The sequence below is a fragment of the Agelaius phoeniceus genome, chromosome 2 (genome assembly GCF_051311805.1).
Source record: "Agelaius phoeniceus isolate bAgePho1 chromosome 2, bAgePho1.hap1, whole genome shotgun sequence".
NCBI classification, from domain to species: Eukaryota; Metazoa; Chordata; class Aves; order Passeriformes; family Icteridae; genus Agelaius; species Agelaius phoeniceus.
Window position 1 is genome coordinate 60,692,097 of NC_135266.1, and position 27,100 is coordinate 60,719,196.

At 37.4% G+C, this 27,100-nt stretch overlaps 1 protein-coding gene across 2 annotated transcripts in view; it reads left to right on the plus strand.

The window, feature by feature from the left end:
• NAA16 (N-alpha-acetyltransferase 16, NatA auxiliary subunit) overlaps positions 1-27,100 on the plus strand; it is a 61,363-nt gene that overhangs the window by 863 nt on the left and 33,400 nt on the right. For both annotated transcript variants that reach the window (XR_008536034.2, XM_077173651.1), the window contains exons 2-8: positions 11,463-11,547; positions 13,807-13,911; positions 14,474-14,631; positions 15,703-15,837; positions 21,618-21,771; positions 23,304-23,423; positions 25,550-25,645. Coding sequence is in view for 1 of the 2 variants with exons in the window: in XM_077173651.1 (XP_077029766.1) it covers positions 11,463-11,547; positions 13,807-13,911; positions 14,474-14,631; positions 15,703-15,837; positions 21,618-21,771; positions 23,304-23,423; positions 25,550-25,645 (853 nt within the window). In the remaining variant the exon portion in view is untranslated. The remainder of the gene's footprint in view (positions 1-11,462; positions 11,548-13,806; positions 13,912-14,473; positions 14,632-15,702; positions 15,838-21,617; positions 21,772-23,303; positions 23,424-25,549; positions 25,646-27,100) is intronic.

Below are 27,100 nucleotides of genomic sequence, written 5' to 3' on the forward strand. Positions count from 1 at the left end.
TGAAGTATCCTGCTTCTGTGCGTCCTTTGGAGGACTTGTCTCAACTCCTTTGTGCTGGGCGAATTTCGCTCTTTGAGACTTAACAATGCAAGGGACGTTTAGTGTTTGCGAGGTAACTTTGAAGAAGGACCTTGCTTTAGTTGTGGGTTTCTAACTCAATCACTGTACTTTATCATGATAACACATTATGGAAAAAAAAAAGCCCCACTCCTCCCTCCGGAGACAAGAAAACACCACACTCCCTTTTTCGCGAGCTTGTCAGTGTGATGGTAATGGAGTTCCAGCCTCAACAAAATTGAGGTGTTTTGTTTCAGTTTACCACTCTGCAGGCAGAGGACGTCTGTGCAGCACACTAAGTAATCCTGCTGGCAGGCGGAAATTTCTTCAGTTCTCTCTGAGTTGGTTAGGTAGTTTCAGTGCTTCAGAACCACAGTAGTGGTTCAGAGGTTGACATTTGGGCTTCAGGAAGCTGAGGTCAAACAGTGTCAGTAAGCTCCTGTACTCTGTACAGAGCTGGTTTTTTTCAGCAGGTTCTTTAGAGCTGTTTTCTTTTGGCCGCTTTGCATAGTGTACAGGTTTTAAAAACTTACTGGTTCTTAATGGTGATTTGTTGCTTACTGCATGCTTATGGTATGCATCTTAGTAAGTCATTCTAGCACTCCTCTTTCTCTCGGCTAAAAATAAGTGACTAATATTAGAACGGTTAAGTGATTATTCTTACTAGCAGCAGACAAGTTCACAGTAGCAGCCACTTAAAAAGTTTTTTTGATTGGATTATAGAATGGCTTTTTAGAGATCATATTTTAGACTTTTTAATATTCAACGATGGATAAAAGTGTTGGAAATTAGTGCTTAGGTGAGATACATAAAACTTCAGTGAAGTTCATGCAGAAATGTACTTATGTTCTGAAACTTTCAGAAGCCTTTAACTGGTGCTGTGTAGTGGCCAGTTGCAGTCCTAAAGTGTTGATCACAAAGCTACTGGCTTGTCTCTTCATGTAGTGTCTCTTCTTGAAACTTAATTTCTTAAAATTTTTTTCTGACTAGCTCTGACTCTTATGGTGCACTTCTTTCTGGAATACTAATGTTGGCATACTACAAATGGAACCCTTTGTTTGCTTGACATGTCTCAGGGTATTTTTGTTTAGTAGTATAGCTTGTGGTGCTAAAGGCCCTTTAATCGAACCAGCTTTTGCTTACTTTGGCACTGCTAGAATATTTTAAATGCCCATAGCATTCCTAGTAATTTCCAAAATTGGGGGCAGGGATTAAGTGGGAGGCTGCATAATAAGACCCTACAAGCATGTAGGGTCTTATTAAATCGCTACAAGCATATAGTGATTTAATCACTTGGGACAGATGCAAGGAAATTATACTCATAGATTAGGCCTTTAGTATTTTTATGAATGCTCTGCAGAGAATTAGCAGTTGAAGAAGGGAAAACTGATTTGGAGATCATGAGAAATCCTTCACAGTGACTTGATGTGTGGATGTAACATATCAGACAGGTTATCAATGTTCTGAACAAGATGCCCAAGTAACAGCAAAGCTGTCAGAGCTGCCCTGGCTAGTGTGGCCTCTTGGAGATCAATGTAAGCTGAGAAGTCTGCTCGAGAAGCTGAGTAAATAGTCTTTAAGCCACATCAATTTGTGTGCTTGCATGCTTGGCAAGGCTTGAACAAGCTGACTTAAAACTAGCACTTAGGTGATTAGGGAAGCAATAGCAATTGTGGCATAGGTAGTAGTTGATCAGGACTACTGTAAGGTAGTGCTAAAGCTCCTTTCTTGCTCTGTTCTGTCTTCCAGTTCAGTTTTGTTTCTTAGGCCATACTTTCATTGTTCTGCAGAGACTTGCAGTCTAGATGCTCTTCCCCTGGAAGACCTGTTGTGCTTACAGGTGTGCTGTTTGGGGGTAAGGGGCTGAGCAGCTTCAAGCTCTTCCACTTCACAGCTTCACAGAAGGCATGGATGAAGTATTTGAATATGTTCCCCTCTCATGGAAGGGGAAAAACATCATAAGTAAGAATTAATGTAGGAGTGCTTGTGCGTTTCTTGCAAATTAAAGTTGATCTTCAGCTTAGGTGATTTTTTTTAAGTGAATGGGGCAGATGCTGTCTGAAATAAGCATACTCCTGGTAGCTTAGAAAGGCTTCTTGTTAAGGTTGAAGTTTGGTATCATGTATTTGGTATTTACTTCTAGTAAGCTTAGCCTAATCTTCTATTTTGTGTATTTAAAATTGAGCTGTAAACTTGCCTTCAGAGTATGTTTCAGTTTAAGCAGCTTTGATTTTTTTTTTCTTTCACCCAAGAATCCATACTATAAACTGTCTCAGAGATAGTCTTAAACATTGGCTTTATGGACTCAAGTCAGCCCTGTCTGTACAGGGCATGGCAGTCGTCTTTGTAAGTAGTCTAGAAGGCTTTAGAGGAAAGCCTTGGGGTTCTTGTCATGCTTTCATGGCTCACTTGCCAAGTTGGTCTTGTTTTGTTTTCAAGAAATGCTTACTGTCTTCTAATATGTATTGGTGTGAGCCCAGGCTCAAGCAGTGTAAGGTATGATCTGATGTTGTTTCATGTTTGATAGAACTGTGGATAGTATTGTACCTGTAACTGACTAATCCTTTGGTTTCTTAGCAAATTCCTCATATTGCTGTTGCCTAAAATAAGGTTTGCTGCTTTAATTGCAGATGACTTCAGCTAATAAGACACAAAAAGTCTGGAAGTATATAGCCTTGCAGCAGTGGGTTGTTACTGCTCAGTTCATTCAGGCATACATTTTCCATTTTTCAGGGTAAGGAAATGTTAGAAATTACTTCAAGTGCCCTCTCTGAGGACTTGTTCAACTTCTCTGTAATGTCCTTTTCATTCTCCAACTTCTTCAATAACCTTAAGAGATTTCTTTTTTGATAAAATATAAATATACAGGTGTTTGTAGGATTTAATTAATTCTTATCCATAGAATTCTGAAAGCTTTTTTAAAATTTTATTTAATGAAATAATAATAGTTTATAAGCACGCAACTAGTCAGTCTCCTGGGAATGATGTGGGGGAGTTACTGAACTATTAAATTTGATAATTGGGAAGTTATGTTATGCTCATTAGGATCTCCCAAATGAGATCGATACCATAGCTGAGGTAGCCATTATTAACCCACCACTGGAGCAGTGGATCTATGAAGTCTTTGACATTTAAAGACCCCTTCCTTTTAAAGACAGGAGTTTGGAGCAGTTGCTTAAAATCTTGTGGTGTAACTCAGGACTGATTCTTGGTGTGGTTGTTGCTTGTGCTGCTGAGGACAGGCAGCCTAGGAAGAGTGTAAGGGGTTCCCTCCATAAGGACTTTCAGACAAGGTGGTGAGGATGCCTGGCCACTGCAAGCTACTGAAATGACAGAATTGCAGAGGATAGATGCCAGCCTGGTGGTAAGAGTCAGTAAGGCTTCATAAGGGAAAGTCACACTTCACATTTGTCAGTGATTTGAGACAGTCTCATTTGGTGAAGACTTAATCTCAGATAGGTATTCTTGGTTTAGTTTTTCAAAAGGAGTTTGTGAAGGTCATCATGCAAGGCTCAGAAAGGAGGCTTTTGTGGAATGCTGTGGGTTGTTTCTTGATTCTGGACTTTTATTTATACTTTTCTTCTAAAAAATGTTAATTTTTCAGAGTTAAGTCTCTCCATGTTTTATGCTGGAATTTTTTCTTATTTGGCTGTTTATATGGAACAGAACAAGCACTGAATAGCAGGAACAGTTCAGTTCTGAACTATTTGTGGCACAAAAAGTGAAGGCCACCTGAAAGCTTCCATGTTTTTGGAGCAAGTTGAGTCATAACAAGTAAAATTGCTTGTAGAGGAATGTAGGACTTGGAAATCCTAATTTATTGCAGACCTTGTATGGGCTGTGAGATGGATTGCCCCAAGATTTGAGATTTTTAGAGGTATTTGAAGCTTCATTAAAACAGTTTCCCCAATACATTGAAAACTGGTGATTCCTGGGAAATCCATAGGCTGTTATGCTACTGCCCAAGTACACTGCAAGTCTCTGTTTGCAGTGCAGTGTGCTTTGCTCTTTCCCCTGGTTCGTCCCCCAAGCCTCCTTGGAAGGAGGAGTATGAAATTGGAGGGAGAAAGACCTTAACAGAAGATTCAGGAGTTAAGTAAGTATTTGCCTGTCTTGAAGCTATCATGATTTATTTTGATTTTGGTAGAAACAGTGGCTGCAAAGTAGCAGGCTCCAAACAAGAAGTTGTTAACAAAAAGGTAGAATCCTTTTTGTTAACAAAACTTTTTGTGAGTGAAGGCAAACCCTTTGCTTGGAATGTTGATGAGGCACAAATAACTGGAGGCTGAGAACATTCTGGTGAGAACTGCAGTAGAGCTTGTCTTACTCAAAAGCCTCTCTGCATCCAGCCCTTGTATCTTACCGCTAGTGGCCTGTCCCAGGTGTGTCTGATCTCAGCTCTGATCTGCTGTGATTCACGCGATTTTTGGCTGAATCACTGTGTTGTTAAGGATGGAATGTTGAGATTAAATTGATGTTGAAGGCTTGTGTTGGTAATTGTCTTGAACTTGCTTGAAGATGCCAAAATAAAATTGTCACTTTTAAAGCCTGATGTTTATTTTACTGTGTTTTGTATCAGATACCACAAAACAGTGCTGGTGTTCATGGTTTCATTTACTTAACTGCTCTCAGATGCAGTTCCACTAGGTTGTGGAGCCACCTGCTTAGTCTGAGTTCTTGCTAAGGAAATTGCAATTCATCCCAGGAGATGGAGTAGATTGGGCTCTTCAGTACCTCTGCACAAAGTGCAGATTGAAAATTACTGGAAAATGTCTGTCTGGGCTGTGACTTGTCTAGTGTTGCTGTTATGGTGTTTGCTCTGTAGGGCCACACATGTTCATAAACAGGAGAGAACTGCATTAAGTCAAGCAATGAAAAGTTACAAATGCAAAGTACGTGCCAGCAAGAGCTCTTTCTACTGTTTTCTTATTTCTGCCCTTTTGAAGTAAAGGATATTCTAGGAATTCAGATTGTATAGAGTGTGTGTGCACAGCACAAAATTACACTAGGCCTTAAGGCAAGCTTATTGATAATGCCTTCCCCTTTTAAAAGAGGTATAGTTTAGAGGGCTGTTAAAGAGGTCTGTGGACAATAAATGGTGAAAAAACATTCTCTTATCGTACATGTTCTTTCCCATAATAAATAGAATATCAATTTTATTCTGCCAATAATAAAGAATACAAGCAGCAAGTGATTACAGCTGTTACTACCAGCTGCATTATGTACCAAGTTTTGCATCTTCTGATGATTTGAACTTGAATAATTATGAAAATCTGGTTGAGGAGCAAAAATACTGTTGTTGTATACAGAGTATCATGATACTGAAATCTTAGATATTACTGGGACATTAATACATTGACCAAAATGTTACCACCATGTAGTGCTGGCTGCTTATTCTGTTGCACATCGTTGTCTGTGTTCTGACTCAGCACTGTTCTGCATTGCTAAGTCCCCAGGTCTGGGCAGGAATGATGTGGCCTGTCCATTTTGACAAGTAAAGCAGTCAAGGGTGTGTATCTATGTTGTCTTCCTCTTTTTATTTCAGATTATGAGGTTATGTTAGCTTCTCTTACCAGTGGAGTAATAGCAGACATGGGGTGGCCATGCATATATAAAATCCTGGTAGGGTATGGAGAATGGGTAGAAAAACTCTGGAATGGTTACCCTGGGACTAGAAGTTTAAGATGCTTGAGACAGGGTTTTCTTGGCCTCTGTGACCCAAAGTGTCTTCCAGCTGATACTTTTTTTATTCTCTAAAACACTGGTGACTTGAAGTCAGTGTAGAGAGAGGGAGAGGGATGCTGTTTGGCAAACCTCATGAAGAGGTTTCTAGTCTGTCTCTCAACTTCAGTGGTATCATGATACTTTCTTTTTGTGTATCAGCATTGGAAATATTCATATGGTTTGTAATATGAGGAGCATTTCCAACACAGATGCTGAATGCCTTCAAACAAGATGGACAGACCTTGCTATCCAACTGGTGAATAATTTAATAATTATTTATTAGCTTAGAAGCAGTAACTGCTGAATGTTGCCTAAATCTAAGGTACTGATTCAACTAATTTTGTAAGCTGCTGTAGGAAGTAGATTGCCTGTTTTATGTTGATGGCATTGTTTTATAGATGTGCAGTAAAACAAGGCTTTTTAAAAGGTCTGAGTGTTAAATGCCAATTAAGAATACTGACAGTGTGCTGATGTTCCTGTATTGGTTGTGCCTGGTTTTGGTCAGAAATGTGTATCAGTAATTTGATCAATCCCAAAGTAGTTGTCAGATAGCTCCTAGGAAAAGGTGCTGATCAGAAGCTGTGCTGTTGATAACTCTGTGGGTTTTTTACTACTGAACTTGATCACCATTGTGACTGGGAGAGATTTCCAGCATAACTGACTTCCAACACTCTTCCCATAAGGCTTGATGGAAGCCTTGCCCTTTTTCCCTAGGCTCTGAAGTTCCACATTTAGTCCTTGGTTTCCTGCTTTAAGCAGCACTTCCATCAGTGTTACAGAGCATTGGGAAGAGTAATTTTTTTTTTTTAATGAATCCTAGGTGTTGCCAAAATCTTCTCCGAGTTCTACACCAAAATCTTGGCAACAGGAGCCTAGGCACTACTTGGCAAGAAGAATGTAGAAACTGTTGAGTGCTGAGAGGTCTGCAGGCAGGATTATATGGAAGTACAGTAGCAGGGAAGACTAAAACAAGTGATGTCTTAAACAAGTCTTATTGAGGAGTAGCTGAGGGAGCTGTGGATGTTTAGCCTGGAGAAAAGGAGGCTCAAGGGACACCTTATCACTTGCTATAACTGCCTGAAAGAAGATGGTAGTGAGGTGGGAGTCAGCATTTTCTCCCAGGTAACAAGTGGCAGGACAAGAAGAAATGGCCTCAAATTGCATCAGGGGCGGTTTAGATTGGATATGAGGAAAAATTTCCACGCAGAAAGGGTGGTTAACACTGGAACATGCTGTCCAGGGAAGTGGTTGAGCCACCAACCCTTGGGAGTATTTACAAAGGCGTGTAAATATGGCACTCGTGAACGTAGTTCATTGAGAACATGGCAGCTGGACTTGGCAATTATAGAGGTCTTTTCCAGCCTAATGTTTCTCTCATTTGTTTTTCTAATAAAACTTGAAGCTGTATTTACCCAGCTATGTTAAAATTGTTTAATTTGGTTTGAAGTGCTTATTTTTCTGTTTGGTGGTTCTGATGCTCCATCATGTTTGTGGCAAGGCAGCCTATTGATGTGCAGACCTGTCTCAACAGAGTGTGGGCTGTACAAGTAGGATTGGAGAATAATGCTAAAATGCTGTTTATGGTTTGGATTTTGTGTTTGATAAACTCTTATCAAGAGACAGCAGAATCAATTTTTAAATTGCAGTGTTGTTAAAGAAATTGCACGTGGAATTATAGAGCAGCTTGGGTTGGAAGGGACCGTTAAGGGCCGTGTTGTCCAACCCCGTGCCATTAGGAGTGACATCTTCAACTAGATCTGATGGCTCAGAACTCCTTGAATATTTCCAGGAACAGGTCATCTGTCACCTCTGTGGGCAGCCTATTCCAGTGTTTCACCACTATAATCATAAAAAATGTCTTCCTTATGTCTAGTCTGAATTGATCTTTTAGCCTAGAAACATCACCCCTTAGCCTATCACAATAGGCCCTGCTAAAAAGTTGTCCCCACCTTTCTTACAAGCCCCCTTTACACAAGCTCACCATCAGGTGGGTCAGTGTACAATTTGGATTGAAGGTCAGTGCAGCTTTATTACAGTCACAGACCATCTTAAACAACTTTAAATTATTGAAACATGTAAGCTGATCAGGGAAGCCTGTTTGCTGTGTTTAACACTATTTGGTTTGATGCAATAGCTGTCCTCAGTCTTTGAATGTGATACTACTCTTTATTTAGTCTTCACATAAAAATGCTTTGTTAAATAATGCATCACTTGAATACCTTCAGAGGCACTGGGGCCATGGAGTGAAGAAGGGAATTGGTTGCTGCAGCTGCAGTCTCTCTTCGAGTCACCAGTTGAGATTATTTTTTGTTAAGGCGACTTCTTGGAAGTGAGTGTTAATGTCTGAGATAATGGGATGTTCTTCAGCCATAAAATTGCCTGTGTATTAAACTATGTGTGGAAAAATGTAACTGTTCTCTCAATGCAGGGCCTTTTCCAAAGCAGCAGATGCTATGTCTAGGTAGATGTAGTTTGTAAAATCATCCCTGCACTAACCTGATGTTGTAAATAGTTAAACACAAGTAAGATATAAATGACACATGTGATTGAGTAGTGATATGTGAACTCCTTCTGTTTTATAAGTAATGCCAGTGATTCAAATCCTTGAGTCTGTTCATATTTAGTAGTGGAAGGGATTTTAGGTCTTTAAAAAAATGACATACAAAAAAAATAGAATTTATGAATGGCATTTTGCTAAGTAGATGCAGCAAAGAATTGTAATACAGGAATCAAATCTTTTCTTGTTTTTCATTGTTGTATCCTTGTTAGTAGGATTTTTTACCTTTACAATTACAGATACTTCTCAGATGCAGTGCCAATTTGACATCTGTGTAGAGGCACTTGATACTTACCTGAGAGGACACAAACTGGTATCTAGATTGGTATGGCAGTCTACAAGCAGATTATATGGTTGAGTTAGTGTTGAAAAAGGGAATAAATGAGATTTTTGCCAGATGAGGTAGCATCCTTCTAGGAACATCTTGTAGCAGAAGTTCTGAATAACATTTTGGTCTTGCCACAATTTCCCTTTGAGGTTTCAAGTGTGTTAACATTCACGATCTGATTTTAGCTTTAGCAGGAAGTGATTGCCATAAAGGGGTGATGGGGAGCATCACATTAAGCACTACAGATAAGACAGTTAAAAAAACCAAACAACTCAGCAAATTAACTTGAGCTTTTAGTGAACCAAAGACTTAATACAGTGAGACAGATTCTAGTAAATGCATTTCAGCTACATTTGTCCTGATAAGTAAAAAAACCTTGAGAACACATGTGGAGACATCAGGCTTCCCAACTATATGATGTCCATCTGTCCTACCTGAAAGGAGGCTGTAGTAACATGGGGGTTGGTCTTTTCTCCTAGAACCTTCAGGATAAGAGGAAATGGCCTCAAGTTGCACCAGGGGAGGTTTAAATTTGATATGAGGAAAAATCTCTTCACTTGCAAGTGTTGTCCAGCATTGAAGAGGCTGCCAAGGGAAGGGGTTGGATCACCAACCCTAGATACTTTCAAGATGTGTAGATGTGGTACTTGGGGACATGGTTTTGAGGTGGACTTGGCAGTACTGAATTAAAGTTTGGACTTGGGCCTCCGAGGTTTTCTCTCAACCTAAATTAAGGATGCTGGCTGTCTTGTCAGCAAGCCAAGAAACTGAATATTGAACTTACATTTCCTCTCAGTGTGGAGTGTGTTAATTTCTCCCTCCCATTCATCTGTTGGGCATTAGAAAATGTGCTCTTGTCTGTCCTCCAAAAATCACATTTGTCTCTAATTATCTTCAATTCAGTTCTTATTCTAGGCCTGAGACTGAACTCTATAGGATAAAAATGTCAGAACAAGGATAATGGATCTGATTTCCTCCAGTAGTTAATCTATTTTGAGTGCACACTTGTCTCAAATAGCTTCTGGTTAAGCACTGCTGTATATTTGGGGTTTCACTCAACATTGCAAGAACCGTGAATGAATGTTCACTATTGCTAATTTTTAGGCATACTTGAATAAGTTTAGAAAGAATACATAGCACATTGTTGGCATTTTCCTAGGATTCCCTAAAAATGGTACAAAGCATCCTAAGTTAATGAAGAAAGTAGATGAGCAGGAGAGTGTCACCTTCCCCTAGAGGGGACTCCAAGTTTTGCCACAGGTTATTTCTGGTAAAAGATGTTGAAACTAGTTCTCAGTTAAAAAAAAAAAAAGCCAAACAGATCTTTTCTGTTGCTGTTGTTTAAATGTGAATTCCCATAGTACAACTGTTTGCTTCTCTAGCCATCCTGCCAGAAATCAGTCAGGCAGATCAACCTGATCTCATATCAAGGTTAGCTCTCTTTTGTTTTGAGAGTTGATTTTGGTGACCTCCAAGGGTTCCTGCTGGCCTAAATTGTTCTATGATTTAATCTGCACTTAGTCATGATTAGCTGCAAGTGTCTTGAGTTGCAGGCATCAAGAACCTAAAAACTGTCTTCAGTTAAGCCCTTCCTCACCGACTGGGGGAGGACCCTTGTTTTGCTACCTTAGCCAATTCCCCAAAGTGAGCATGCATATGCTTCTGTATTGCTTTTACCCTGTGAAATAATGGGATAATCTGTTCTGATGGCAAAGGAGTTACTGTCTCCATATTAATTTAACACAGATTTTGCTTTTATCCTGGAAGATTGATGGAGTGGGAATGATCCATGAGAGACTGCTAAAGCACTCAAGCACATAACTGAAATGACATATCTTCTCCTGAGAATAGCTATCTAAACTACAGCAGGACAATACTCTTTATTAGCTGAAAATGATGCCAAGTTAAGCCTGGTTTGGTAGTTTTTCTCCAGTTAAAAAGCATAAGTGACCTGGAATCAGTTTCATGCTTACTGACACAAGCATGCCTTGAACTGGTTTAAACAGATTTGTCTTAGTGATCCACTGTAGTGATCAGTAGTTGATTTAAATTGCTAAAACCTTAGTGTTTTAGGTAGTATCTTCCTAAAGAGGAAAAGGGACCCATGTTCACATTTTTTTTCTTCCATATGTTCCCACAGTTAAACCATACAGTTTGCCAGTTTACCTAGTAATTAGGTAAATGGTATTCTAAGTATATCTATAAGTAGCCTTTAGCTGTACTATTACAGGTAGAAATTAAATGTTTTATTTTTTTAATACGTAGGTAAATTCTCCCAACTTGATACCTCTATCACTTAATCAAATGAGGTTATAATAAGTGTTTCCTACTTCATGGTTTCTCTCTTTTTTCTAAAAGTCTGTATTGGCAACTAGGAAAGTTTTCTGTCTTGAAATGTCTTTTTCTGGGAAGTCACTAGGCTAAGGAAATGGGATTTTGAAAAGAGTGTCTAGACTCTGAGATTAATTCTCCTCAAAAGTTCTGTTGAGTCAAGATTCCTAACTGATTTCTATTTTAAGAATTTCTGAATTGAAGTAAATATTGCTACTTCCCTTTCCTATTTCTGTTGAAAAGGAATTACTTTTTTAATAAAGAAGTTGACCATGAGGTAGAGTGTTTGTTGCATGTTCTGAATGCTGAGAAGAAGCAATTTAATATGAATAGATATATTTGTCTAGAGGTTGGTGGTGATCTGATCACCATACCTTGCTGGACGAGTGACTACATTTGTAATAGTATGTTAAGGTACTGTGGTTTTAAATGCATTTCAATGATTATATTTCACATCTTTTACAGAAATGTTACGAACAAAAGCAGTACAAAAATGGACTCAAGTTCTGCAAGATGATCCTTTCTAACCCAAAATTTGCTGAACATGGAGGTAACTGCAGACTAAAGATTATTTTTTTTTGTCTCCTGTCAAGAGCTTAAATGTTTTATTGGTCTACATCATACTGTTGAGAAAGAAAAGAGCATGTTGTGGAATGTGATTCTGTTGTTATGACTGAATAATTACTCTGGATTTTCAGCCTTTGTGGATTCAGATCAGGTTTCCACTCTGCCTCAGTCAAACACTCCTGTGCACTGGGATGTTGAAGATGAAAATACATGGTGGAAGCAGCACTTCACTGAAGCTTCCAACTTGCCTTTCTAGGTTTCTGGGTCAGAATGCTAGTGTGGGTTTTCCTTACATTCCTATTTAAAGCAAGCCCAGCCTTTTTTTGAATATTATATGAATGTGTTCTGCCAATAAATTAAAAATCTGGAGGGTTTTTTGTCAAGTTCATAGGCTTAAATTTTCTGCACTGCATACCGAGTTGCTGCTTAAAGGGAGCAGAGTTAAGTGTAATACTGTTGCTGTTAATACGTGAAGCTGAAGACAGAATCTGGTGATCCTGCTCTGATAAGTATTGTAGGAAACAGGGCAGCAGAATATTGCTTCAATTTACATCTGTTAAATTCTATTTACATCCTCAATAGGATACTCTAGTCTTACTGTATTACAGGTTTCTGTTACATTATTCAGACACTTTCCTTCTGATACAGTGGATTTTTTAGGGTTTTTTTTTTTCCTGTTGAAGCAACCTAACACTGAGTGTGCATGTACTGTGTTAGTAAAATTATTTTCCTACTTAATGCTGTCAGATCTTGTCAAAATGTTTGACTAATCCTTTTTGTGCTTCCATTCATGTTTGCTGTTTCTTTGTTGTCTTCATTACTTCCCTAGAGATAAAAGCAGGTTTTTTTGTTGCTTCAAATCTAGAGTGGTTCAGCTCTGACCTAATGCATTTGTCTCTACTATCACTTCTGTTTTTGTAACATCTCAGTATACAAATCTGTCTTTTCTGCTCTTGCTGCCTCTTAAACTTTTCCAGGACAGCTAGCTGCCTTGGCAAGCCACATACTACATGGCTTTGAGCCACTCATGGCTTTGAAGCTTGGGAGTAAAGCCTGGAATGGACAGCTGAGGCAGAACTAAGCCAGTGAAATGATCTGGTGGAAAGCTGCACTTGTCACTTTAAGCCTCAGAGAAAGAGTTTCAAAAGTTTAGTGAGAAGGTGGCAAAACAGATGGATTGATGTGGCTGGGCAGTTATCTCCCTGGTGTGGGACGGCAGTATTAGCTTGCTCCCTTTCCCAACAGTGCAGATATTCTTCTTAAAATGTCTTAATGTCACTTGAAAGGTATCATTCTGGCTTTCTCTGTTCTTACAGTATGGATGTAGGACAACTAAAAAACAACAACAAAAAAAAGCCCTTGACTAGTTTTGGGTCATCATTCACTTATAGGTGTACTGTGCAGAAAAAGTGTTAAATGGGTCTATCAATAAAACTTCAAACTGCTGTTACAGCTGACCTTGAGGTCATGGTCTGTTGCTATTAATACTGGGGAAGAGGTTGTAGTTGGAGGAAAAACAGAGCATTATGATGAAAAAGGTGACTGATCTTCTGGCAGGAACCAAAACAAGTGGTCTCTTATTTAACAAAAACACTGAAAAATGAATCTGGAACAGCTTTCAGACATAGTGCATGCATTACATGCAACTTGCTTGTCTACTGTGTGCCTTGAAGAATGGGGGAAGAGGGAGAGCAGTAGTCATACCAACCTACTGTTTTGCAGTCCTGTGCCTCTCAGAATGTTGATTAAAATGTTATTGCATTGTGGTCTCATACACTTGTAATAGGGTAGCAGTAAATATGCTTCCCTTAACTAATGCTTTGTAAGAAGTCTGTAACAGGGGAACAGACTGTGACAGAGATTGGTTTCTTGTAGTGGACACAGCCTTTTTTCCCCTTGGTCTTTTCATGGAGAACTTTAATACACATTGAGGAGCTCTCTAAATTTGCTCTAGCTTACTGTTAACTCCCTCAAAGCCAGCTAAGTGTATTTTTTAATTAATAAAAGTTAATGTTGTCTGTTTTCGTCACATCTGCATGATGCTCTACAAGTGATCTTTTTAGGATGAGTTTCAAGAAAGGAAATGATCCATGTAATAGTCTTCAGCTGTCCTAGGCTGCTATTGTGATCTAAATTTATTTTTTAATGGGGGACTTTACTGTGTAACAACTTCAAAGGATATCTGCACTGTGAAGCTGGCATATGGGAAGTCAGAAACATAAGTATCTGATACTTCTTACAGAGACTCTTGCGATGAAAGGACTGACCTTGAACTGCTTAGGGAAGAAGGAGGAAGCGTACGAATTTGTTCGTAAAGGACTTCGTAATGATGTGAAGAGTCACGTCTGTATCCTTTGTAGTACAAAACCTGATCGTTTTGCTATGGCACACTATTGATGCACATCTAAGATGCTGAGATTGTGACAAAGACTTCTGATGCACAAAATTTTTGTCGGTGAATCAAGTGGAGTTCTGTGTTTTTTCCTTACTGTAAAAGCTGGAGTCTAATTGAGGTTACAGATAGGCAAGCAAGGAAAAGTAGAAATTGTACACACATTCCATTGTTAGAATGAAACACTTCTATGAGTAAGAATTCCTCCTGTAATTGTGGCAGCATGTTTTAAACAATAAATCTGTGACTAACTCTTACAGTCTGGTGGAGTTTGGATAATTTAATTTGTAAAACAGTGCTCAGAGGGTTCTGAATATGACTTAAGCAGTAACATGTCATTTAAAAAAAATTGGAAACATTTAATATTCTACAATGTGTTAGTAAAGTCTGGCTGCAGTAATCCATCTTCATTTGTAAGGGTACTGATCTTCAAGGAAGACGTCGTTTGGCCTCTAACACAAGTGCCCTGCAGTTACTTTGTGAAAATTGTAAATGTATCTTCCTTAACCTGCATTAGGTTGGCATGTCTATGGTCTCCTGCAGCGTTCGGATAAGAAATATGACGAAGCCATCAAGTGTTACCGGAATGCACTTAAACTAGATAAAGACAACCTACAGATCTTGAGAGATCTCTCTCTGTTGCAGATTCAGATGAGGGATTTAGAAGGATATAGAGTAAGTATTCTCTTTGAATTCCCACTCATTGCTGCTCGCCTTCTCTTGTTCTATTCCTCTGTGAAGCCTTTTATTGGTAGTATTTCTGTTGCTACTCTTTATCTGTTTCAAAAATATTTTAAGCTATTGTTTAGGAAAGCAGGAAAAGATACTGCAGTAAAGCTCTATATGAGGTTGAGAGCAGAACTAGAAATATTTGTTCTGTGCAATTGGATTCACTAGTCACTTTGTAAAAATAGTTCTTAACTCATTTTTTACTAAAATAGTAAGAAAAAGGTACAGTACTTAAATTAGCAAGTATTTATCAAGCAATTGTGAACCCTACAAACTGTGTTTTGGGTGCAAATGCTGAAGGTGTTTTTGGTAAGAAGTACACTATGACATTTCTTGTTAGTATGTGGGTAACTTGCCCATGATGACTGATTCTGGAATTCCAGTGATGATGATTATTATTATAAATAAAACCTTAAAATTTGTCCAAAACCAGTGAGTAGTTTCAAAATGGCTGAACTGATTTGTCTGTTTCATATGAAGTAGAGGACTGGACTGTGGGCTTGACATTAATTGGTCTCCTTACCTAAGGATGTTCATTCCCTTGAATTTGCTAATGCAAAGGGAAAATAGAATCGCTGACCCAAGGATATGATTTGACTTGAGAAGAAGTTCTGAGAAGCGTTGCAGTAGTTTGTGAGGACTTTGTGCCTATGAGAGTGAATGCTACTCTTTCAATGGCAGTGAGCTCCTGCCTTCTGCTGGAAAGGGCTTTCTGAGATTTCAAAGCCCTTTGGAAATAATTTAGGCCCTTAGGAGGTGCTCTTGAAAATGACACCTTCTGTGTCTCCTCAAATAGATTTTATGTGTTGTTCCATGGCTTGTGTATTTAGAATGTAACCTCCAAATTTATGATACAGAAATGTGCTGCTTTTCACCATGCTGTTAGAATTTCAAAGGTTGCCTAGGACTTTTAAAAATTCTTTTAAAATATTAGCTGTCTTGGTGTTAAATCATGATACATGTGTAGTAACTCTGGTTAAAAATTCTTCTTTTAAAATTGCTTTTCTTTTACTGAAGGAGACAAGATACCAGCTGCTTCAACTGCGCCCCACACAACGCGCTTCCTGGATTGGATATGCTATTGCATACCACTTACTAAAAGATTATGATATGGCCTTAAAATTACTTGAAGAGTTTAGGAAAACCCAGCAGGTAAGATTTCCTGGTCTGGAAAGAGAACACTTTTTGTATAAGGGATGGAATCTGAGGAATTAATTCTTTGGGAGTAGAAAACTATTATGAATTGGTAATAAATTTGTTATCTGTGAAGCTTTCTGCTTTGAGAAATAAACTGGAAGAGTTTAATTTATAAGAGTAGTCTCATGTGAAGTAACTTAATGCTTGTGAGACTTGTAGCTAGAGAAAACCTGTGATGATCCTGCCCCTTTACAGTAGGTGAAACTACAGAAAATACTTTAATATTTTGGATGCGCTTATTTGCCCTTTCTCCTGCCATAGTCTGGATGACATTACATCTCTACAAAGAATGAAGTATTGTTAATGGTTTGTATGCATCTGTATCTAGTATACTTAAAATCAATGCTTGGTTTCAAAGTAACATGAATGTGTAGCTGAAGAGTCTTTGATCAGATGTGGTGTAGGTGAGATCTGAGTAAATGAAATCGTACAATCCTAAAATCACTGAGTTTAGCCTTGTTTTGAGAGACGCTATTCCTGTGTTCTGATAGTGGTAATGCAGAGCTATAAAGTCTACATTAGCAGAACAGAGTGGATGTGTTGATTATTCTGCAGTGTGGAAAGAAAAAGAAACATGTTTATAGATCCATTCAGCTGGGGAGGCATCTGGAAAGTACTGTGTAAAAATACTAAGATATTACCTGACCTCTAAACTGTGTTTTTAAAACAAAAATCTCATATCCTTTTTGAGTTGTTATATATGGGATTAAGTGTAAGAAAGGAAATAAATGGCGAGGAGAGACCAGTGTTTATCTTGATCACATGTCATGGTCAAAAAAAGGATGTTGCAAGCTGGGTATATATAGCTTGATATTTCAGAAGAGCTGTAACTTCAGCATTGAGTAAAAGCTGGAAAGAGTAAGTTTTAATCAAAATTGGGTCATCTTCTGTGAGTGTTTGACAACCAAAAAGTCATCATTCTCAAATGAGTCAGCAGCGTCCAGTCTGAGTTTGGTGTCAAAATGACTGAGTTAGAAAGAAAGACTATATAGTAGATGGAAAACCAGAAAATGTCGCATAAGAAACTCTTAAAAGAGGCTCTTCAAGGTGCCAAGGTATTGGCACCTTGGAAGTGATGGTGTTTGTGTTGCTGTCTTTTCTAAAAGGTTGTGTGTTTGTTTGAGGGCTGTCATGATACACTGTGCAGTCTAGTGACTAAGCCAGATTTAAATACTGTAGATGAATGCATTGTATCACTTGAGTCTGCTGTGCAAGTTAGCACCATCTTAAATCTCACCCAAACAAAGATGATCTTAAGATGAGTGCAAACACTGATGCCATTTTCTGATAAAGCTGGAGCTATTTCAGAAATCCACGTATATACGAAGGTGGCTTGTACTTGTACAATGAGCTGGTTTAACTGTTGATTTGTATCATGTCAGTCAGAGGCAAGTGGTGGAAAAGCTGCTTGGGCGTTGAAGGACAGAAATATGCTACAAATATTGGACAACATAGTTTTATAGGAAATTAGTCCCATTGAACCTCTCCTCTTTTTTTTTGAGATTATTAGAGACAGTTAAGTAGGTATATTATTTTTTCTCCTCCAAAACACTAAAAATACGTATGCACACATTAGTTGCATTTCTCTTGAAAATAGTCTTGTGCTTTGTTGTGCCAGCTCCCTGAAGAGTGCAGGCCCAGGGGGAACCCTAAACACTGGAAGAGAGAATCAATGTAGTTGGGTCCAGAGCAGTCAGGAGAGCCCAGGCGAACTCACAGCTCAGTTTTGCCATGCGTTGGCTCTTCCACAATACTCCCCAAATGTACTGCTTTTGCAGTGTCTGGATTTTTCAGTCCTGCAGTTAAAATAATTAAGTTCAGGACATTGCATGGATCTTTGAGGAGATACACATCTTGCTTACTTTCCTTCCCAAATCTCCCCTCTTGGCCTGTAGTTCATATGCACTCAAGTTGATAGATGAACTTCTGTGATGGACTTCACAGACAATTGCATGTGACTGCAATAGAAAAGTGGTAATTTAAAAGGAGGATTAAAAGACTGAAGGGTATCCAAACGACTTGTGAGCAGCACGCTTCAATAAACAGATGTTTTTGAGGAGTTTTATGGCAATCTGTATTAGGCCTGATACTGTGTACCATTCATGTTAATGAATAGACAAGGAAATGTAACATGTTGCATAAAATGCTGCTGTCATAATAATTGAGAAATAATGGTAATGCAGGATGATGGTATTTATTTATGTGAATTACTCAGGCAGCTCTGTCCTTTCAGATATGAATGCAAACAGCCAAGACCAAGCAGCAAAACTAAGAAAAAAGTCAAGGAACTGTCTTTTTAGTGATCGTAGATTAATATCTGAAGATGCAGTATTAGAAAATAATGCAGCTAATCTAGCTACAAGTTGTTGCCAAAACCAGGAATCTGAGTTTTTCCTGTGTGCTCACCCCACTTCCTTGTGCAGTACTGGCTGACTTGTGGAGGGTTGGTTCAGGAAGCCTAAGTGCCAGAAAGATAATCACTCTTGGGAAGGATTGATTGGCTGAACTGAATAACTGTGAGGTGATAGAGGAAGGGGAATAATAGAGGGAAGTGAGCTGCCTTTGTTGATCCAGGCTGCAGTTAGTTTGACTTAGTTTGCTGTAAAACTGTCCTTCAGGGCAAGCTTATGGGTGAAAAGTAAAGTAGGCTCTTAGTTGAGACAAGCAGGGATTTTTATCCATAAAGTACTCCTTGCTTAGCAGGAAAAATAAAGGAAGGAATAATAGTGTCAGGAAGCTGATTAACAAAGTGATAAATTGCTTTTTATCCTTGACAGTTTTATTCTAGTGGCTAAGTTATCACTGGAAATGGTGAATTTTCTCTTAGTGTGTTAAGATCAATGTTGCCTGTCATCTGAAAGCTGTAAATTGGCCAGATGCACAATATTTCAATCAAAAACAGGTTATAAGGTTAAAGGCAGACATCACTGCAGGAAATGTAACAGCTTGTGCTGTCCTAGCTTAAGTCAAAATTATGTAAGAGTCTGTTCAGAATTAAAGTTTTGAGAACCAAGGTGTAAAGCAACTATGCAATTCGTTTTACTGTTGTATGTCCCGTTTTTCCTTTCTTCTTTTCCAGAACAATTTTTTTATTCTTAATTTTTTATTTTATTCATAATTTTCGCATCAGGCCCACAAATACAGATATGGACAGAAAACCTCTGGAGTTTTGGGGGTCTGCTCTTAGGTATGTTTTGGCTGCATCTTGTCACACTCTTTCAGTGACAGTTGTTAGGGGACTTGTGCTTGAAAAGCTGATCCTTCTTTGGTCTAGGAGGAGAGGAAAAAACCTATTCTGAAACAGCAGAATTGAGTTCAGGAGAAAGTTGGACATCTCCTGTGGAAGAATCATAACACTTCTAGGGGGAGGGAGGAGTAAAGATGTATTAAGAAGCAATAACAATGGTGTGGGCACTGTCTTTATAGAGTATCTTATTCTTTATAAAACAATCTGATTATTCAGATTAACTACTGGGGTTGTTAACTTCTTGCCTTCTGATGAATTGCAGATTTAAATATTCATTAAATTGATGAAATGTCAAGGTATCTTTGAAAATGGACTTTTCTTAAAATTACTTTTAAAAATAACTTTTTAAATGGAGTGATAGTAAGTGTAGTATCTTTCTGGTGGATTTACTCTATGTGTAAGAATAATTGTTTTGCTGGGTTTTTTTGGTTGTTGTGGGGTTTTTTGTTGTTTTTTGGGATTTTTTTTGTTTGAGTTTTTCTTTTGTTTCGTTTTGGGTTTTTTTGTTTTGTTTTGGTTTTTTTTGTTATCCTGCTGAGCCAAAACAGCCATGAGGCAGTCAATAGATATGTTTGTGTATATATTGGATATGTATTGTGTATATATTTTTTATGGCTTTTTGGGTAATCTGTGTTTCAAAGGCCTAAAACCAGTTCATGATGTGCCAAAAAAGCTGTGCTACTTGTGGAATCTGGAATTTAGATATGTGTATTTTGTTGGAGGAAAGGATATTTTTAGGAGGAGGTGAAGGAGAAAGAACTGAATTGGTGCTGTGCTCTGCAGTTTTGTTCCATGGTATTGCAGTAAGGATAAACAGGAAGACCTGTGTAGTGCTTAACCCCGTTCCATGAGTCCATGCTGTGAAGCAGTTAAAATGCTTTCCTGGTAACAATGTTTTTATTAGTGATTTCTAGTGGGTGATAGAGACTAGAAATTGTGCAAAGGTGGAAATGGAAGTGGAACTGTAGTTGAGAGCTACTTTGAGAAGTGTATAGAATTTCATGCTACCTGCTCACTACCTTGTGTATGGTATAGTCTTGTTCCATTAGTGATCATTTGCTATACTGTATTAGCTGGTAAAAAATATACTTGAATGATATCATTTTCATAGTTCATTGTCAGATACATACATCTTTACAGTATTTTATTTAGTTATACTATCTTTCAGACCTCTTATATATAAAAGCAAATATTTCTAAAAATGCCCAGCAGTACTGTAAAAGTTGGCTCTCAAAATCTGAAGAGCATGTAATCACAAATGCTAAATCCTATAGAATCTGTTTGTGCTTTGGGAAGGGCTGGAAGTGGTGGTTTAGGATTCTATTCTTAATAAGAAAATTCCTTTCACCCAGTGTAATATTTTGGTTGTTTGTGTTGTTTTTTCTTATTAAATAATTTGTCTTTAAAGATCAAGAAAAAGCTTTTTTTAGGAAACAGAATCATAGTAAACTGTTTAGTGACCGATGTGACTTTGAAGTGTTGGTTGCTCAGAAAGAAACAAAGTATGTAGTGTCACAGGAAAAATATCATTAACATTTGTGAAACTCAACCGCTTCTCATCGTCTATTATGTAAAAAATCATGTTAGGTTATAAGTCTCTCTCGCAATTTCTGTTGGGACAGTACATTTCATATGATTTTATTGCTCTGTTGGGCATTTTCTGGAGATTGCATTTGCTCTCTAACATTCTTGCAATTAGAGTAGTTTTGTATATTAGTGAAGAGCATTTACTATGAAAAGAATTACTATAACTCTGGCAAGACTTTTCATTGCCTAAATCCACTTTAGGGAGTGATCTCTGAAAGGCATGATTTTCAATGTTACCCTGCTTCCTTGGCTGTTTTAGCCCTGCAAGGTGGATAAGCCAGTAGTTGTACTGTAGCCTCTAGAAAGTCCTAGGTTTGCAACTGCAGGCAGACCTAAAAATAATTATCTGCTGCTTGAAAAATTCTGTATGCTTGTGTGCTGTATTTTCTCAGGAATTGAAGTTTAATACAGAGAACACTTGGTTAGAGAGAAATAGTGTAAGTTTTCTATCTGAAAAATTCCAGTTTTCAAGGTATGGATGGGTCATTCCTCTTGGAAATAGTTTGATCCAGAACTCTGGTATACTGAAAATGATGCTGTTAGACCCCAGCCATCTGCTGTAGAACTTCTGTCAAAATTGTTGTGTAGCACATAAGTGTTTCAGAAAGAAAATGTATGAAGATGTTTGCTTTCTCTCATACAATTCACTTTTTAATTAGCTTGCCACAGTGATAGAAAAAAGAGGAATAAAGGATTTATTCTAAAATGTTAACTACAATGGATATCCTTAAACGAATCTGATTTGATTGTGAGTAATGGAAGTTTTACATTTTGAATGTTTAGATGGTGTATATAAACAGACCTGGTTATGTTCCGTAGCTTAAATCTTGTATTCTGTAATACAGCATACATTTAAGGTACAGGTAACTGTTAACTGTTACATTGTTTTCTTCCCCCCCAGGTTCCTCCTAACAAAATAGATTATGAATATAGTGAACTGATTTTATATCAGAATCAAGTGATGAGAGAGGCAGATCTTTTTCAGGAGTCCTTAGAACATATAGAGACCTATGAAAAGCAAATATGTGATAAATTAATAGTAGAAGAAATCAAAGGTAAGTCATTATTATTCTTCCCTTTCCCAGTTTTGTTAGAAATTTTTGTTAATAGCTTTCAGATACAATAAAGCAGTGAAAGGAAGAAAATAGAGCATGTAAAGTCTTTAATTTATTTGTAACAATTGCTATAGGAAAACTGATACTAACAGATTAACAGTTTTGTGCACAAGTAAATAACTTTTCCTACCAAAGGTGGTAGTGGATGCAGGTAGTCTCTCTGGGTTTGACACAGAAATAGAGGAAATCTCAGAGATTATGTTGGTACACTAGAGTAGCTTTCCATAAATCAGAACTATTATAATCCAGTTTTAATCTTATGAAAAAGAATTTCATAAAGGATACTGTTTGAAGTACAAATATAAATTTTTCTTTATTTATGGCTGAAGTGTCAAGTTCTTGTTTCCTTTTCAAGTTTCCTAATGCACTTACTTATTGAAGTGCACTTACTTATTGAAGTTGACCTTTTTGGTTAAAAATAACTCTCAGTTGTTTTGTGGATTTGAAGTGCTAAGACCGAGTTCTGAATATGTGTGAGTAATGGCACGTGTTCTTCAGCTACTCCTTGCCTGCACACTTGTGATCAGGGCTGACCCTGACCAGTGGGGTAAGCCCCACACAGCTGCCCACTCACTTCACCCAGCCTCACTTTTCAAGTCAGGAGAGAATAGGAAGAGCAAAAGGAGGAGAACTTGTGCATGGAGATGAAGATAGCTTGAGTGATGGAAAGGGAAAGGAAGGCAAATCAGACCTAGCTCCTTGACTTACACAGTCCCTGTACACTTCCCATAGACTGATGCTCAGCTAGTCTCCAGGCAATGGCTACCTGCCCCAACACTCCTCCTTAATTTTCATTGCTTAGTAAGAAACTAAATAGCACAAAATATCTCTTTGGCCAGTTTGGATCAGCTGGCCAGGTTGTGTCCACTCCTACCTTATTGTCCACCCTTGTCTACTTGATGGGTGGCAGAGTAGGGGTAAAAAACAAAGCCTTGGTGGTCTACAAGTACTGCTTAGCAGTGGTGGAAATGTTGGTGTATTTACCAGCATTTAGTCACAAATGCCAAAACACAGCCCAGCGTGAGCTGCTGTGAAGAAAATGAATTCCCTTCAAGCTAGACCTGGTAGAACAATTTACTTAGCAGCAAACCAGTGTGATTTAACCAGTTAAAAACTGATTAGTTGATGTGAAAAATGTGCTTAAGTAAACAGCTTGATAAAAACTGATCTAGTTGTGTGATGAAGTCCTGAAAGGAGGAGTTGCTTTTATTTGATATTCCCAATAGCTATTTTAAATACTCAGATACAGACATTCAGGTAGTCTTTGTCTTCACAGGTGATGAATATTCTGAGCTCAATATGTGGTAGCTTCGAGTAGCGTTCGTACCATGCAGCATATGCCTTTGGGAAAATAAGGCCTCTTTTTAAGAGTCTGACAATACTAGATATATAAAATTGTTCTTAAACATAGATAACTTTACTCACACTTGTTTTGTGATGTAATTCATAGTTCTGTACTGTGTTGTTTCTAGGAGAGATGTTACTGAAGTTAGGAAGACTGAAAGAAGCTGGTGAAGTATACAAGGAGTTAATTGAGCGTAATGCAGAAAACTGGTATTATTATGAAGGCTTGGAAAAGGCCCTACAACCCAGTAAGTTAAGCTACACAGATACAGTGAAAATATTTATGATACAGGATACACTGTTTGATATGATCCTGCTTTAGATTAGAAAGTTCTACTTGACAGAAAATCATATACCTTCTAATCTTGAATGTAATATGTATGTAATCTTTCATTTTTAAAATGTTCAGTGAAAAACTTGTATGCATGAAAATACCAATACCAAGTTTTATCTTCTTGGAACTAAGGGTGGTATTTACTAAGATGCTTATATGAAGAACATTGCCTTGCCACATGTGAACTTGGAAACCAAATGGCTAATAATTCCTGTCTAGTAGTTGATTATCAGACTGTTATCATATGCCACAATTTTATGTAATTAGAATTTTGAAATGTGTTTATGTGGTACCTCTTTCTAGGGGCATGTAGAAAATACTCAAATATCTATTTAGGATGGCCTTTTAAGGCAGACCATCTGAAAAAAATGCCCTTTTTTCCCTATTTTTTTAAGTTGGCACTTCAGAAGGTAAAGGTGATAAATGTGTTAATGCCTTTGTTACTTCAATGCCAGCTCACGTTTCTGCTATTGTGTTTTTCCAGAAAAAATAGCTCACTTTTCAAAACTGCAATATTGCAACTATTCATGCTATATTAAGTGTTTTGCAGTGATAACTTTCCAGAGTGTTTACATTTATACGGAATGGTTTCTTTGTATTTATCTTTTCACTAATTAGTGAAAGTTTATTGGAATGATTCTGATGACATCATAAATCATAAGCTCACAATTATATTATTTGTAGATGTTATAGCTGCATTACATTCCTCAACCAACTTTCTTCTAGAAAGTTTTACCATTGGGTCTCATGAGCTCTGAGAATACAGCTAGTGATTGGGTAATGAAAATAAATTTTAATTTGTTACATATATTCAGAGTGTAGTGTTGCTCTTTGAGTGGTTTTCCTGGTGAATCCATAGAGTTGAATCACATGGTTATTGTCTCAAAAATTAAGCTACCCAGGAACTCAGTTATTCTCTCTGATAAAAAAAATTTGTTGATGAAAGCATGTAGTTTTTAACCAAGAACCAGTCCCGTAGTTTTTGACATATTAAAATCCTATGTAGACTAAACTGTACTAATTCTATAAAACTAATAATGCTACTTTATTTTTTAGGTGGTCTTAGGACTATTTCCTCCCCCATGGTAAGTTCTGGAGCTCCAACTTGTGACTTCAATTAGGGCTTTTATATGCTTTAGTTCCAGTCCAAACAATATTCTAGCATTACTTTTATAACTCTACATCTGTTGGAGACACTGGGTAATAGATTCCCCCCCCTTCCCCAACATTTGAGCTCAGTGACAAGATAAATTGTTTTTCTTATGAAAGGAAAACAGATATATTTAATACATGTGTATTGTAGCCTTGATCTGTACATTCAGTTTTAAATTGTTTGATGAATTTAATATTTTAATATTTAAGCAAAATCGATTTTATTTACATTAAAAATGGCATTTTAAAGCAAAAGATTAGTGTTATTTAAGTTCTAACCACATTGGAGCTCCAAAGCATATTATGGGGGAAAGGGGAGGAGTGGGCAGAAAATCTTCAAGTAGCTTTATTTTTGATAATCATTAAGGTATGAAGAGTTGGTGCTCAGTACTTACTGGCAGTACTCTACCCTGGTTTTGCTGTCACCAGAGGATCTATAATAGAGGTGTACTTGTATAGTGTGCTATCTGTATACCTATGGTTTAGAAATGCAGCATGTTTCTCTGAATGCTTTAAGTCTGAAATGAATGCATAGTGAAAAAAGGGTTAATTGAAGCTATGAATGTAATACAATGAGTGAATGGGTCTGAAGGACCATGTAACTGAAAGAAACCAAACTCCAGCTCTGTGTGATTGAATGTGCAAGGTTATGGTCCTGTTTACAGTTTATCCTTAGAGTGATTAATGCTGGTAGTTGTGTATTGTATATACAGTGTGTTCTCAGTATGATTTTTGTTTATGATTAACTGGAAGAAGTAACATGAAATGTTTAAATTGTTCCAAATCCACATAAGGAGTCTAGTTTGATTAATTCTCAACATTTAAAGACATTTAAAAGAATAGGTTTTTATGTCTGTTACTTATATCTGTTGTATTTGCTGATAATAGGCACTTTAGAAGAGAGGCTTCAGATTTATGAAGAAGTTAGTAAAAGGCATCCCAGAGCAGTTTCACCTAGAAGATTACCTTTAAACTTTGTTTCAGGTAACAAGTTGCATATCTGTTCTGTAATAGTTTTTTTTCCCTATATTTTTCTGCAGTTTTCCTCAGGCTGTTTAATGTGTATTTAATATTTACTTGTGCATTTAATACCTACTTGAACAACCTAGACAAATCAAATGTATGCATTTCTCTTGGGTTAGACATAGTTCTTTTATATTTTAGGAGTTGATAGAAGAGCTTCATACACTCAAATATGGTGATAGGAGCAATGTAATATTTGTGATGATAAAATTACAGTACAGAATGATATGTAGATAGTAGGAATTTCTATACATAATTTTTTTGCTTTATGCAAGTTGAGAATCATGAGTTAAAATGTAGGGTATAGTACACTTTAATTCAAGGTGTGGGTGTATATATGTATGCATACCCCCTCCTGTATCTTTTAATATGCATATTTTTACTACTAAAATGTATGCCTACTTTCTTGGAGAGCTGTTGGAACTTAATTTGACAACAAAAACTACGTTTGTGCTGCTAATTTGATAAGAAAATGAACAAAAAATCTGCAGTATTATGTAGCCCAAATTATTTCATTTTATAGCTAAGTTCTTTGTGACTTTGCCCTTTTAAAATTTGTTTTGAAATATGGTGCACAAATACCCTCAGTTTTGGAAGGAAAATTTGTACATACTTGTTAAAATAACAAAGAGCTGGGCTCTTCTAAAATGGAAGAAAGGAAACTAAATGAAATGGTAAATACTATAAAAATATCTAATTAGTGTGTAGCTGTCTAGCTGCTGAAATTCCAGTAGAAGACTTTTGGAAAGTACATGAGCTAGATATCAGATGTCAAGAAATTTGAGATCAGTTGCAGATTCCCAACATATCTCCTCATGCTTTTAAATTTCTAAGGTTAGTTTTTAGTTTAGCTAATTTGCTCAGCACCACATTTGCTGCTACCTTTAAATGTTCCAGAGCATCAAGTCCACTCCCCTGCTGTTGCTCATGTGTCAGAATGTGCATACACACTTCCTGTGTAAAATCCAAAGATTTTAACTGCTTCATAAGAAGTGACCACTTGTGCTTTCTATCATCCTGTATGCTTTAGTTTATTTGTAGATACAGGGGCAAATTTTAAGGCATTTCAGCAAATTTTGAAAAGCTGGGTGATGAGTAATTGTTTTGTTTTTTTTTTTTAATATGTAATAAGATTGTTATGGTAACACAGAAAACAAGAAAATAACCTGCAAAACACTTCCCTGTATCTTTATTAATAGTGTGTTTTGCTGTTAACTTCATTTCACTGTGTATTGCTCTAGGTGGCCTTACACCTGGCAGTGCAGTTTCACAGCTTATGTTCATTTAAGTAGAAATATGTATAGTAACAAGAATTAGTTGCTCATGCTGTAACAATAGGATAAATGAAAGCAAAATCCATTATTGGATTGGTCAAGAAAAATCTCTTGGTTGCTTTCTGTAGCATTTTATAACAAA